This window comes from Macaca mulatta, chromosome Y, assembly GCF_049350105.2.
Source record: "Macaca mulatta isolate MMU2019108-1 chromosome Y, T2T-MMU8v2.0, whole genome shotgun sequence".
NCBI classification, from domain to species: Eukaryota; Metazoa; Chordata; class Mammalia; order Primates; family Cercopithecidae; genus Macaca; species Macaca mulatta.
This window is the reverse complement of record NC_133427.1, coordinates 7406975-7421833: the sequence shown is the minus strand read 5'-3', so window position 1 is coordinate 7421833 and position 14859 is coordinate 7406975. Positions and strand designations below refer to the sequence as shown.

Genomic DNA, 14859 nt, shown 5'->3' with positions numbered 1-14859 from the left:
GGTAGACAGCCAGGAATCTGGTGGGAATTTCATTGAATCTGTAGATTACTGGAAAAACTATTGCTATCTTAAAAATATTAAGCCTATTAGTTTATGAACATAGAATTAATTTTTTATTTAGATCTTTAACTTCAACAACTTTGTATATAGAAGTTGATTTTATTCATTTTTTTTGTGCGTGTTAACTTGATGGCTTCAGACTTGATGAGTACATCCTTTTTGTCTGAGGAGTGATCCTAAAATTCCAGACAGTTCTCCCTGATGGGGCTTCAATTGTTTTAAAAAACTATTATTGAATGTATGAAGACAACTATATTATCACAAAATTAAAATCTAAATTTTTAAGAATTTAGAAAGGTAAATTTGCTTGCAAAAAAAATACCGAAACAGCTTTATTTTATTTATTTATTTATTTATTTATTTATTTATTTATTTATTTATTTATTTATGACTGAATCTAGCTATTTCCCAGGCTGGAGTGCAGTTGCATGATCTCAGCTCACTGCAAGCTCCGCCTCCTGGGTTCATGCCATTCTCCTGCCACAGTCTCTGAAATAACTGGGACTACAGGCACCCACCACCATGCCCAGCTAATTTTTTGTATATTTAGAAGAGATGGGGTTTTTCCGTGTTAGCCAGGGTGGTCTCGATCTCCTGACCTCGTGATCTGCCCACCTTGGCCTCCCAAAGTGCTGGGAGCCACCAAGCCCCGCCCCCAGATAGCTTTAAAGAAAAAGTTTTTCTTCAACTGTCCTTAACCACAGCAACCTTTTTTAAAAATAAGATATTTATTACCTTGGAAAAGATATTTACAAATCTAACAGCCCATGAGAGCTATTAGACACTATAGAATTTAGCAGCTCTGTTCAATTACCCCTAGAAAAGAGGTTCTCTGCTTATTAGGTAGCAAATTTTATGAAAACCATTTTTATTTTATCAACATTTTGGGAAACAATAAATAGTTTCTTAACCACAAAAACCTTACTTGTTTTTGAAAATCGACATCCTGTGCTTATAAAATTTAAACAAAAATATATTTTACCCTTGTACAATTTTTAATTTTTAGTAATACAAATTTCCAACGGTGTAAAAACAACCTGATGGTTGTTTTAAGATTGAGTTAAAGATTTTTAAGTGACTTTAAGATTTTTAAATTACTGGAGAGTTTTGAGATTAAATTTACTAAATTGATTTTTATCAAAGATTACCAAGTTTATGTAAATTAAAAGGCCTTTGTACTAGATTTTCCCAATCTGATAAACACTTAACATTTTTAAATTACTTAATTGGAGCTTTTTCATGTAGTTTGGAAGTGAAATATTTCCACGTCGCACATATCAACCTTAGTGAGGTTCAGGGTTCAGGAGGACTTACCAGTTCCACCGGAGGAGAAGCTTGAAGTGTGTACACTTCAATGGGTCATTCTGGTAGCTTAGCTCTGAGTTCAGGCCACTCCTTCAGGACCTAGGGACCTAGGTCTTCCCTGAGTCCCCACAGTGGGCACAAAATTATTGTAAAGAGTCAAACTCTGTCAAATTTTTTAAGAGATATATTCTGACTGGGTTATCATGGCCCATGACAAAGCCCTCAGGAGATCCTGAGAACAAGTGTCCAAGGTAGTCAGGGTAGAGTTCGGTTTATATACTTTAGAGAGGTATGAAACATCAATTAACCACATTTTGAAAATATATTGGTTTGTTTAAGAAAGTGGGACAACTTAAACTGGGGTCTTCCAAGCTATAGGTAAATTTATATATTTCCTGATTGATAATTGGTTGAGTTTATCTGAAGACCTGGGATTATAGAAAGGATATGTTCAGGTTAAGATAAAAAATTGGGAAGACCAAGTTTTATTCTGCAGACAAAGATCTCAGATGGCAGACTTCAGAGAGATTAGGTTATAAAATGTTTCTTATCACACTTAAAAGGGTACCTGGGTCTTAGTTGATTACAAGCTGAAACATGTAAGAGGCAGAAATGCAGAAATGGCTCAGTGGTAACACACTGTGGTGTCCTTCTCACAAGCAGCATGCATCAATACACCACACAAAAACCTTAGGCTATATCTCAGTTTCTCCTGGATCTGGAAAAGATGTCAGGAAAACAAAGGGGAAAGCGAATTCTCTATAGAATGCTGATTTTTCCCAAAAGAGACTTTGCATGACAATTTCAAGGTGTGGCAAGGAGGATATTGTGGTGTAAAACATTTTTATTTTCTCCCTTGTTATGCCAGAGTCAGATTGGAAAGTAAGTTAAAATATACAGGGTTAAATAAAACCCATCTGATGCAAATTTATGGTTTGTAGGGCATGCCTCTCCAGAAACTTTAGATAGGAATTTGGCAAGATTAAAAAAAAAAAAAAATCAGAACTTGGTTCTCAGAGGGAGGAGAAAGTTCTCTATGGAGGAGACAGGTGGAAAGGACCTTGACTTTGTACCTTAGTTGCCAGATTTATCTTTAAAAAGATTAATGGTAAATAGAATTTGTTTATTTTTACATATACTTCCTAAAATAAAAATTTAGTCATGTCTAGGAATCCTATTGGAAATATTAGGCAACTGTAACCTTCAGGGTTTCTGAGGTGTTAGTCCATTCCCATGCTGCTAATAAAGACATATCTGACTTTGTTTTATTTGTAAAGCAAAAAGGTTTAATTGACTCACAGTTTTGCATGGCTAGAGAGGCCTCAGGGAACCCACAATCATACTAGAAGTGGAAGAAAACACATCTTTTATTCACATGGTGGCAGGAGAGAAATGTGCCAAGTCAAGAAGGAAAATCTCTTATAAAACCATTCAATCTTTTGAGAACTTAAGAACAGCAGGCAGGTACCTGTTCCTATTATTCTATTACCTCCCACCAAGTCCTTCCCATAACATATGGGAATTATGGGAAATAGCATTCAAGAAGAGATCTTGGTGGGAATAGAGTCAAATCATATCATCTGGATAGATTCCTTTTTTTTTTTTTCATAACTGTGAAAGGACACAAAGATAGATGTGTACCCGCCCCCCACCCGCTACACCCTTGTTCTGCTCTCTAATCTTTGCACGTACCAGAGGTTTCGTAAGTTCTGTAAGTACATGTTTCTCTTTCTGAGGCCAGGTCACAAGGAATGTTTAAGTAAGATAGCCAGGTCACAAGGTGTGTTTAAGCAAGATAGCCATAAACTGGTCGTGCAACCTGATGCAATATAATTAACTGCCTTTGTGTAAAACTGCTCTTCCGCCTCAAGGGTTGTACTGAAATATCAGAAATGGCGGGAACCAATCATAGTTTGCCAAATCGCTTTGTTCAAACTCCAGCCAATCATACCTCTAATTTGTATAATGATTCTATGCCTACTTTCCTTAGACTATATAACATTGTTCGGAGCTCAGTAGGGGAGCTCTCCTGCCCGTCTCGTTTCACGAGCAAGTGAGAGCTCCAGGTTCGAACCTGTAATAAAGATCCTTGCTGCTTAGCTTTGACTCTGGACTCTGGTGGTCTTCTTCGGGGAATAAACGGTCTGGGCATAACAAATGGGGGCTCGTCCGGGATTTCCCCCAAGCCCACCAGACCCCCAAGTCAACGGATCTTAATCTGTAGGTAAGCCGGCTTTGTCACTGTCTCTGTCTTTGTCTCTGTCTGTCTCCCTGAAATTTCGCGAAATCCGTAATCTGTAATCTGTATTGGTCTGTTCTGTAAGTGGCACGGTCTTGGCGGACGCGCTAGAAGACAGCCACTCGGGACTGGTGGGAGACATTCCCCAGTGCCCATCTGGGGGCCTCCATCCTTGGTTGCCCCGTCTGACTCAGGTCGGAAGTCCGACACGCGCTCGCGAATGCTCATCGTTATTACTGTCTGTCCGTTATTGTTAAGTGTTAAGTGTAAGCCCAAAACGAAACATAAAACCTTTTCTTCCCCCTCCAGGACCGGACCTGTCGGATACTCCCCTCTGCTTCACACTCATTTTCGTCCCCCCTTCTCCTTGTAGGAGCAGTCCAAAGATGGGCAACAACCAGAGCACGCCGCTCTCACTCCTTGTTACCAATTTTAAGGATGTGAAGGCTCGGGGGCGTAACTTAAGCGTAGAACTAAAGAAGGGAAAGCTAGTTACTTTCTGCCGTTCGGAGTGGCCCTCTTTCGGCGTAGGGTGGCCCTCTGAAGGAACTTTCTGTCTCTCTATTATTACTAAGGTAAAAACTAAGATTTTCCTGCCAGGGCAGTCAGGACATCCTGATCAAATTCCTTATATTCTAGTGTGGCAGGATCTTGTGGAAAACCCACCACCCTGGATAACTCCATTCATCCTTGAGCCTTGCAAAGTCCTAGTAACGCGACCTACAAGACAAAAGACTCCCTCTGCTCCCTCGGCCCCTGTGCTGCCGGACAGCCAGGACCCCCTAACGTTAGAACCCACATTTCCCCCACCATATCAGCACCTTATCCCGCAGGACCCAGTCCCCCAGGGTGGTGCTTCCGTAGAGGGAAACCGAGAAGCGGAAGCAGCCGAGAGTGAAAGTAACCTGGGGGGGCCGGCCGGCCGAACACGAGGCCGCGTACAGCGGGACCAAGCTTCCCGACTCCCTGACTCCACTGTAGCCCTGCCTCTCAGAGAAATAGGATCGCTCGATGATACCGGGCTCTCCCGTCTCATGTATTGGCCTTTTTCCACCAGTGATTTATACAATTGGAAGTCCCAAAATGCTCGGTTCTCAGATAATCCCAAAGATCTAACCTCGTTGTTAGACAGTGTCATGTTTACTCACCAGCCGACCTGGGATGACTGTCAACAGCTCCTCCGAATCCTGTTCACAACGGAGGAGCGGGAAAGAATCCAAGTTGAGGCCAGAAAACTGGTTCCAGGAGATGACGGCCAGCCAACTGCAAATCCTGACCTCATTAATGCGGCTTTCCCTTTGACCCGGCCCAGATGGGACTACAACACGGCAGAAGGTAGGGGACGACTGCTCATTTATCGCCAGACTCTAATGGCGGGTCTCCGGGCTGCAGCTCGCAAGCCCACCAATTTGGCTAAAGTATATTCTGTGTTACAAGGTAAGACAGAAAGCCCCGCTGTGTATTTAGAGAGATTAATGGAAGCCTTCAGGCAGTTTACCCCTATGGACCCGGAAGCACCGGAAAATCAGGCAGCGGTAGTAATGTCCTTTGTAAACCAGGCAACACCAGATATTAAAAGAAAACTCCAGAAATTAGAAGGTTTAGAGGGAAAGCAGATTCAGGACCTCCTTCAGATGGCCCAGCGAGTTTATAATAATAGGGATACTCCAGAAGAAAAACAGTTCAAGGCAACCAAAGAAATGACGAAAGTCTTAGTAGCAGCTTTCCCCCAGGCAGGAAATGGCCAAAACAGAAAGCAGAAAAAGCAAGGCCCTAGGCAAGGATTAGAAAAAGATCAGTGTGCTTATTGCAAGGAACGTGGCCACTGGATTAAAGACTGCCCAAAGAAACGGAGACCAGCTAACCCTACCTCCGTACTCGTTACCCAGGACTCTGACTAGGGAGGACGGGGTTCGGACCCCCTCCCCGAACCCAGGGTAACTTTGCAAGTGGAGGGGTCCCCAGTTCGCTTCTTGGTCGATACTGGGGCGGAACGCTCAGTCCTAACCAAACCAATTGGAAAAATGTCTAAGAAAACATCCTGGGTGCACGGGGCCACAGGCATCAAAAAATACCCCTGGACAACCCAGAGGACTGTAGACTTAGGAACGGGAAAAGTCTCCCATTCCTTCCTAGTAATCCCAGAGAGCCCCTGCCCTCTACTAGGGAGGGACTTGCTGACAAAGATGGGGGCCCAAATCCACTTTGAGCCAGAAGGGCCCAAGATAACTGATTCCCAAAACAGGCCAATATCTATCCTGACTGTCACCTTAGAAGATGAGTACCGACTCCATCAAGAGCAAAAGCCCCCCGATCAGGGAATTGACTCTTGGCTCCAGCGTTTCCCTGAAGCGTGGGCAGAAACTGGGGGCTTGGGGCTAGCTAAACATCGACCTGCCATATTTGTGGAAGTTAAGCCAGGGACGGACCCCGTTCGGGTTCGGCAATATCCTATGCCCCTGGAGGCAAGAGAAGGAATTATGCCCCATATCCGCCGACTCCTAGACCAGGGAGTCCTACGGGCTTGCCACTCATCCTGGAATACTCCACTGTTACCTGTTCGTAAACCCAACAGTACGGACTACAGGCCAGTACAGGATTTAAGAGAAGTTAATAAAAGGGTCATGGACATACATCCCACTGTGCCCAATCCATACACCCTTCTGAGTGCCTTACATCCCAAAAAACAGTGGTATACCGTTCTTGATCTAAAAGATGCTTTCTTCAGCCTTCCTCTGGCTCCCAAAAGTCAAGAACTCTTTGCATTTCAATGGACGGATCCTGAGAGGGGCATCAACGGTCAGCTAACATGGACCAGACTGCCACAAGGGTTCAAGAACTCGCCAACTCTGTTCGATGAAGCCCTTCATGAAGATCTGGGTGAGTACCGGCGGCAACACCCTGAAATAACTCTTTTGCAATATGTTGATGATCTCTTAATAGCGGCCAGGTCCCCGGAAACTTGTGTTCGAGGGACTGAGGACCTCCTGAAGACTCTGGGGGAGCTAGGCTACCGAGCCTCAGCAACAAAGGCTCAGATCTGCAAGTCGGAAGTAACTTATCTGGGGTACCTATTAAAAGGGGGGCAACGCTGGCTAACCAAAGCCCGAAAGGAAACAGTCCTACGCATCCCTAGACCCCAGTCAACACGGCAAGTGAGAGAATTCCTGGGGTCGGCAGGGTTCTGTAGGTTATGGATACCCGGATTTGCTGAGTTAGCCAAGCCCCTATACCAGGCAACAAAGGAACGGCAGCCCTTCAATTGGACGGAAGAGGCTGAGCTGGCCTTTCAGCAAATCAAAACTGCCTTGTTATCAGCCCCCGCGCTGGGGCTCCCTGATGTCTCCAAACCCTTCCACTTATACGTGGATGAAAGTAAGGGTGTTGCAAAAGCCGTGTTAACACAGTACCTAGGCCCCTGGCAGAGGCCAGTTGCCTATTTGTCAAAAAAATTAGATTCAGTGGCTGCTGGCTGGCCACCCTGCCTCCGGATAATCGCGGCAACTGCTCTAATGGTCCGAGACGCTGATAAACTTATCATGGGGCAAGAGTTGCGTGTTATAATCCCGCATGCCATTGAAGGCGTCCTCTGGCAGCCGCCGGACCGATGGATGAGTAACGCCCGGCTCACCCACTATCAAGGACTGCTGTTAAACCCCCTCAGAATAACTTTTCTGCCCCCAACCTCTTTAAACCCTGCTTCACTGCTGCCAAATCCAGACTTGGACGCCCCGTCCCATGAGTGCACTGAGATACTGGCTCAGGTGCATGGGGTGCGGGAGGACCTGCAAGATCGTCCGCTCCCCGACACAGAACTCACCTGGTTCACTGATGGCAGCAGCTATGTCCACCAAGGCCAGCGGTATGCAGGAGCGGCTGTAACGTCAGAGACTGAGGTAATCTGGGCGGAACCCTTGCCTCCAGGGACATCGGCCCAAAGAGCCGAACTGATAGCCCTTACACAGGCCCTCACCCTAGGGGCAGAGAAAAAACTAACAGTATACACGGATAGCCGCTATGCTTTCGCTACTGCGCACATACATGGGGCCATCTACAGAGAAAGGGGACTATTAACAGCCGAAGGCAAAGAAATAAAAAACAAGCAAGAGATCCTAGCTCTATTAACTGCTTTGTGGAAACCAAAGAAATTGGCTATTGTACATTGCCCTGGGCATCAGAAACCAACTACGCCAATTGCTCAAGGCAACTTCTTAGCCGACCAAACCGCAAGGAGCATAGCAAAAGCTCCCAGTCAGCTCCTCGCGCTCCAGCTCCCCGATCCTGGCCCGCGAAATTTGCCATGTTTTCCCGACTATACCGAACAGGATCGCGAATGGATGAACACGCTTCCACTAAAACAGGTTAAAAATGGGTGGTGGACTGATATAAATGACCAAACCATCCTACCAGAAAAATTAGGATGGCAGGTGTTGGAACACATCCACCGGACAACCCACCTGGGTGCCCGGCGAATGATGGACTTAATCAGGCACGCCAAGTTTAGAATCAGGCGCATAGCTGAACTGGCCAGCGATGTCACAACAAATTGCAAAGCCTGCCAACTAAACAACGCTTGCCCCCAAACCCAGACCACCACAGGAATTAGGTGTAGAGGAACTAGGCCTGGTATCTATTGGGAAATAGACTTTACTGAGATAAAGCCTGGAAAATATGGGTATCAGTACTTACTTGTCTTTGTAGATACTTTTTCAGGATGGACAGAAGCGTTCCCAACTAAGAGAGAAACTGCTCAGGTTGTAGCAAAGAAAATTTTGGAAGAAATCCTCCCCAGGTATGGCTTTCCCGTCCAAATAGGGTCAGACAATGGACCAGCCTTCGTTGCTAAGGTAAGTCAGGGTTTGGCTTCCATTCTGGGGGCAAATTGGAAATTACATTGTGCTTATAGGCCCCAAAGCTCAGGACAGGTAGAAAGGATGAATCGGACTCTGAAGGAGACCTTAACTAAATTGACCATGGAGACTGGCGCTAATTGGGTAGTACTTCTCCCCTACGCTCTGTTCCGGGCCCGAAATACCCCTTACAGACTAGGCCTCACACCATATGAAATCATGTATGGCAGACCCCCACCCCTGGTCCCCAGTCTAAAAGATGACTTACTCAAACCTGAAACTGAAAATGTCTCTGAGCTCCTGTTCTCCTTACAAGCCTTACAGAAAATTCACCAGGAAATTTGGCCCAGACTACGAGAACTGTACGAGGCAGGACCTCCGCCGACGCCTCATCCGTTCCAGCCGGGAGACTGGGTCCTAGTCAAGCGCCACCGGCAAGAAACTCTTCAACCCAGGTGGAAAGGACCACTGCAAGTACTCCTGACTACTCCCACCGCTCTCAAAGTAGAAGGCATCGCTTCGTGGATCCACTACACACACGTCAAACCAGTGGACCCAACATCCGACCTTCTCGAGCTGTCTGGAGCACCGGTTACATGGACTGTAGACAAAGCTAAGAACAATCCCTTAAAGCTAACCCTGCGCCGTCATCCCCATAGCCGTAACCATGTCTAGCTTACCTATGCTTTTATGCCTTATGCATCTGACTCTCCTCACTGCTGCGCCGTCTAATCCCTATGTCTGGAGGTTCTGGCTCTATGAAAACAAAACTCACCCCGGGGAAACCCCCCAAGCGGGTAAACTGCTAGCTAGCACAGACTGCCCCCCCTCAGGCTGTAATACTATAGTTTACCTCAATTTCACTAGGTTCCAGATTGCCCAACCAGCAACACCCATGATCTGTTTTGAATATGATCAAACTGAATATAATTGTAAAAATTATTGGTGGCACCAGAGTGCAGGTTGCCCATATAGCTACTGTAAGACGCACTCTGTCCGATACTGGAGAGAACGACAAGGGTGGTATTTTTACAAAACTAAGTCTCCCGTCACTTACACTTGGATAATTAGAGACCCATGGGACTCTCGGTGGACAACCCCACAACATGGGGGAGTATATTACTCATCAACTAGTACCTGGCCCAGTAGCCATTTATATCTGTGGAGAAGTCTAGTCCAGATTCCACCCTTAATCCACACACAAATCCACAGGCAAGAAACCAAGTTATCACAAGACTTGCAGCCCTTCTCCTGGCTAACTCTATTACGGGAAGGGCTAGCATTCGCCAACCTCACTGGTTTAGGCGACCTGTCCTCTTGCTTTATGTGTGCAACCCTAGGAAGACCACCATTAACGGCTGTTCCTCTATCCTCCCCTCCCACAAACTATACAGGTTTTAACTCATCGATAGTCACGATACCCTATGTAGCCCTGTACCGTGACCCATACCAAGAGAAATACCCCTATTGTTATTCGGCATTTAGCAACAGCCTCTGCAACCAATCGGCTACATACTCTAATAGTCCCATATATGCTCCCCCTGGTGTGTTCTTCTGGTGTAATATGACTCTGTTAAAAACTCTGTCCAAAAGCATCTCTGACGGACAGTTGTGTATCCCTGTTACCCTAGTTCCCCGACTGACACTGCTAACCCTGGCAGAGTTCATAGGCTGGGCAGGGACCGCCCCAGCTAAAACTGCGCGACATAGACGAGCAGTTTTTCTACCACTAATTGCCGGAATATCCTTAACCACCTCTGTCGTCGCAGCGGGGTTAGCAGGAGGGGCCCTACAACACTCCATGATAGAAAACGACAAGCTGTTACAACAATTCTCTGTTGCTATGGAAGACTCCGCCTATTCCCTAGCCTCCCTTCAGCGGCAGCTCACCTCCCTAGCACAGGTCACCCTTCAAAACCGCAGAGCCTTAGACTTACTCACGGCTGAGAAAGGAGGTACCTGTATGTTCCTCAAAGAAGAATGCTGTTTCTATATAAATGAGTCAGGGTTAGTTGAGGAAAGAGTCCAACGCCTACACGAACTAAGCTTAGAAATGAAAAAGCAACAATTCACTACAGCCGCTAACAATTGGTGGAGCTCTTCAATGTTTTCCCTTCTGGCACCCCTTTTAGGCCCTCTAATGTCTTTACTACTTCTATTCACTATAGGCCCCTGTGTGGTAAATAAAATTTTACAATTTGTCAGAGAAAGGTTTGATACCATCCAACTAATGGTCCTCCGTAGCCATCACCAGCCTCTCCTGCACCCAGAAAGTGAGGCTATATTATAAGACTCTGGAAATCCAAGATTGGACATCCAGTTACTTATGAGAAGGGAGAAATGAAAGGACACAAAGATAGATGTGTACCCGCCCCCCACCCACTACAGCCTTGTTCTGCTCTCTAATCTTTGCACGTACCAGAGGTTTCGTAAGTTCTGTAAGTACATGTTTCTCTTTCTGAGGCCAGGTCACAAGGAATGTTTAAGTAAGATAGCCAGGTCACAAGGTGTGTTTAAGCAAGATAGCCATAAACTGGTCGTGCAACCTGATGCAATATAATTAACTGCCTTTGTGTAAAACTGCTCTTCCGCCTCAAGGGTTGTACTGAAATATCAGAAATGGCGGGAACCAATCATAGTTTGCCAAATCGCTTTGTTCAAACTCCAGCCAATCATACCTCTAATTTGTATAATGATTCTATGCCTACTTTCCTTAGACTATATAACATTGTTCGGAGCTCAGTAGGGGAGCTCTCCTGCCCGTCTCGTTTCACGAGCAAGTGAGAGCTCCAGGTTCGAACCTGTAATAAAGATCCTTGCTGCTTAGCTTTGACTCTGGACTCTGGTGGTCTTCTTCGGGGAATAAACGGTCTGGGCATAACAACTGAAGCTGGCCTTATGTGATAACCTGGATTTCAGACAAGGATTAGGAAAAATATACAGCTTTTGGAAAAATTGAAATTGTGTTATTAAGTTTTTTTTTTTTTTTTTTTTTTTAATAATTTGTGAGTCGCATGGGAAATTCACTTAACTCTGCTTTCTAGTATGTGCTAAAGCTTGATAGAAATTCTCTGACAGGGCCAGGTGCATTGGCTCAAGACTGTAATCCCAGCATGTTGGGAAGCCAAATCAGGTGAATCATTTGGGATCATGAGTTCAAGACCAGCCTGGGAACATGATAAAACCTTGTCTCTACTAAAAATACAAAAATTAGCTGAGAGTGGTGGTGGACACTTGTAATCTCACCTACTCAGGAGGCTGAGGCACAAGAACATCTTGAACCAGCATGAAAATGTCTTGAACCAGCAAGGCGAAGGTTGCAGGAGCTGAGACTGCACCACTGCACATCAACTTGGGTGACAGAGTGAGGCTCCATTTCTAAAACAAATAGCCAAAAAAAAAAAAAAAAAAAAAAAAAAAAAGAAAAGAAAGAAAGAAAGAAATACTCTAACAGTAATTTTAGAAAAAGTAGAAGTTTCTAAAATTTATATTTTAATCTTTTTACTGAAGTACCTTGATACATGATTTTTCAGCTACTAAGCCAGATACGTTTTAGTGGCCTTGCTTGTAAAAACTGGTTGTATCCCATGGGGATGACCATGTCTAGCAGTGCCTCAAAGGAACACACTAATGGAGTAGACTTGTCATTTGGGCATTGGCAATCTTGTGAAATCTGTATTTGCTCACCATACATCATCAGCTTGTTAATTGTCTGATATAGAGTATTTGCTTGGTAATTTTTAAAGGAGAGGGAAGTATCTCTGGAAAAGTGTTAAATTATGAAAAGCAAGCAGCCTTTTCTAGACTGCAAATTTCTTTTGTCTATCTTTCTTTTAAGTGCATACAAGAAAAATAGTGTCAAGTAGAAACTCTCAATGAGAATTACTACCATTTTCTACGTATCCTGGGAATGGATTTGGAAATTTGCATGAGAATATGCCCTTTGAATAAATGAATTTTTCATCAAAATATCAAGTGTATATCTACATGTGTACATCAAGGAGGATAGCACAAGGAGGATTGTATATTCTAATTATCTTTAAAATTTGCCTACCTTCCATAAAAAACTTATTTTTTTATTTTGTATTTTTATTTTTTTGCTGCTCATGCTGGAGTGCAGTGGTGCGATCCTGGCTCACTGCAGCCTCCCGGGCTCAAGTGATTCTGCTGCCTCAGCCTCCCAAGTAGCTGGGATTAGAGGCACATAAAAACTTACTATAATGGAAAGGAGCAATAGATTATAGGCTCTTCTGCTTTGAACTGCTGATCTCAGAGGAAAACACATGGTACTTGTTGGAACTCAGCACAGAAAACTAACCGTGCTTCACAATTACTGGAGATACTATCAGGAATACAATGTGATATTTATTACCTAATTATTTTTACTCATTTCAGTGAAGATGTTGAAATCATGTAATCTGAACATACTCCTTTTAAAGAAATCTCAAGATGTTTGGTGTTAATGAATGAAAGTATTTGTTACAAGCAGGACAACTTTCAAACAATGTTGAATACGTAATAATTACCTGATGACTTGTCTCCTACCTGGAAAGATAGTGAAAGGGATGTGATAACCGTCACTGAGTACTGACATTACAGTTTCTTTCTAGTGGAAAGTGATAATTAAATCACACACACACACACACACAAAAGCTGGAAAAGCATAAAGCTCTTACTTAAACATTGCTTCAAAGAAATATTCCAGCACTGGGGAAACCTTAGCAATATATAGAGAAAGGAAGCTCAGATTAATGTTGTCTACCTAACATTATTTGAGAAGAGGTATAGATAGAAAACTCTCTTTCACATTTTTTCACAGAAATATAGTATTTATTTTATAGTGTACCTTTTACCTAAATGTTTAGATTGTGCCTATAAAAAATAGATTAATTTTTTCATTTCATCACCTTACAGCAGAATTCCTGTAGAAAAAATGACAGTGCATACACACACACACGCATATATACGTGTGATATATATAAACTATATATATACAATCATTTCTGTTTTTGGGAATATACACAACTATAAGACTGTAATTTTAATTCAGTGGAAAAAGCAAATTATAGAACTAAAAAGATGGTGCCCTGTGAATACTGTATATTTGTAGGTATGTGTGTGTTATAGTTAATAAGTTATTGAATATCATATATAAACTGTTTTCTACTGACATGCAAATATGTATATGTGTGTGTATATATATGTACATACATCTGTGTATATATATGTATATACAGATACATAAAAACATTATTCTTCTAATGAATGAAAGATTTTTATGTTGCCCAGGTTGGCCTCGAATGATAAGCCTTACCTCTTTATGTGCCAGGTCAACCAGCCTGAGCCACTGCAGCTCTCAACTTTATTCTTTTAATTATGGTTAAGTTCTATGTTCTCACATCATACTTGATAAAATGTTTGCATTTATAAAATATATACATCATGTTTTAAATTAATGTACATGGTTTGCTATCAATTGCAAATCAGTTTTAAATGTGTCCAAGCACATAAATATGATATAGCATGCTTACTTCCATTTTAAGTTCTACTTACATTTTTTAACATACTTTTGGAGTTTCTTCCTAAAACTTTGTATTATAATGCTATAGTTTGTAGAAAGCCAGAATGATTATAAATTTTTGTCCAAAGGAAAATATGTCACAGTAATTTTTTATGAAAGAGGTGCAACTTGTAACATAGTTTAATGTGTTTATGTGAGAAAAGGCAATTGGAAAACATGTTTCACATAAATATATTTGTTAATTAATTTTATATGCTATGTAAATTTTATATACTAAATCAATACCTTTGTATACACACTGTTCTCCAGGACTCTCTCAAAACTATTTGATTACTTCTTGGGGCTTATGATTACCATGGAGAAATCCTATGTTAGTTTGAATCTCTTTCTCATCTATGTAACCACTCATTTCTAGAATGTTGGGTTCTTTTATTTACATAATTTTGGCAAGGAAACATCTATAGTCATATTTTTTAACTTCTCATCCAGTAACATTCTTTTTGTCCAGTTTTACTTTAATACCTCAAGTTCATCTTAAGCTCAAGAAAGTTTTCTCTTGTTTTCCTAATTATTGATTCTCTGTTATCTAATTCAGTCTTTCCTCAAAGTGTTTGCTGGGCACGTTTGCTCTGATAACTTAAGCTATCATTGGCTCAAATAGTTTCTCCTTTTTAAAATTTATTATTTCTTCTCCAAAATTAATCCCATTTTTTTCCTCCAAATACTTTTGTAAGTATATAGTGTACAAAATCTATCTTTCCTTTCTCCCTCCTATACTTTCTATCTGGTTTTTCTTTTAAGCAATACATTTATTCTAGATGAGATTCCAAATTGTCAATTCACTTTTAGTAGGATCTTTCATGCAATTGTATCCATTTACTGAT

General features: G+C 42.6%; 1 protein-coding gene across 1 annotated transcript; it reads left to right on the top strand.

Annotated features, from left to right (window-relative positions):
* Positions 1–3033: 3033 nt before the first annotated feature.
* LOC144338871 (uncharacterized) lies at positions 3034–9281 on the top strand. Its single transcript, XM_077989773.1, has 2 exons — positions 3034–4939; positions 8306–9281. The coding sequence occupies exons 1-2, from the start codon at positions 3991–3993 to the stop codon at positions 9127–9129; spliced, it is 1773 nt and encodes a 590-aa protein (XP_077845899.1). The 5' UTR covers positions 3034–3990; the 3' UTR covers positions 9130–9281.
* The last annotated feature ends 5578 nt before the right edge of the window (positions 9282–14859 follow it).

Excerpts from the sequence above, each read along its gene's own strand:
- LOC144338871 (XM_077989773.1), top strand. The coding sequence starts at position 3,991 with ATGGGCAACAACCAGAGCACGCCGCTCTCACTCCTTGTTACCAATTTT. Across the intron at positions 4,940-8,305 it reads GGACTACAACACGGCAGAAG|ATACTTTTTCAGGATGGACA; the intron begins GTAGGGGACGAC and ends TTGTCTTTGTAG.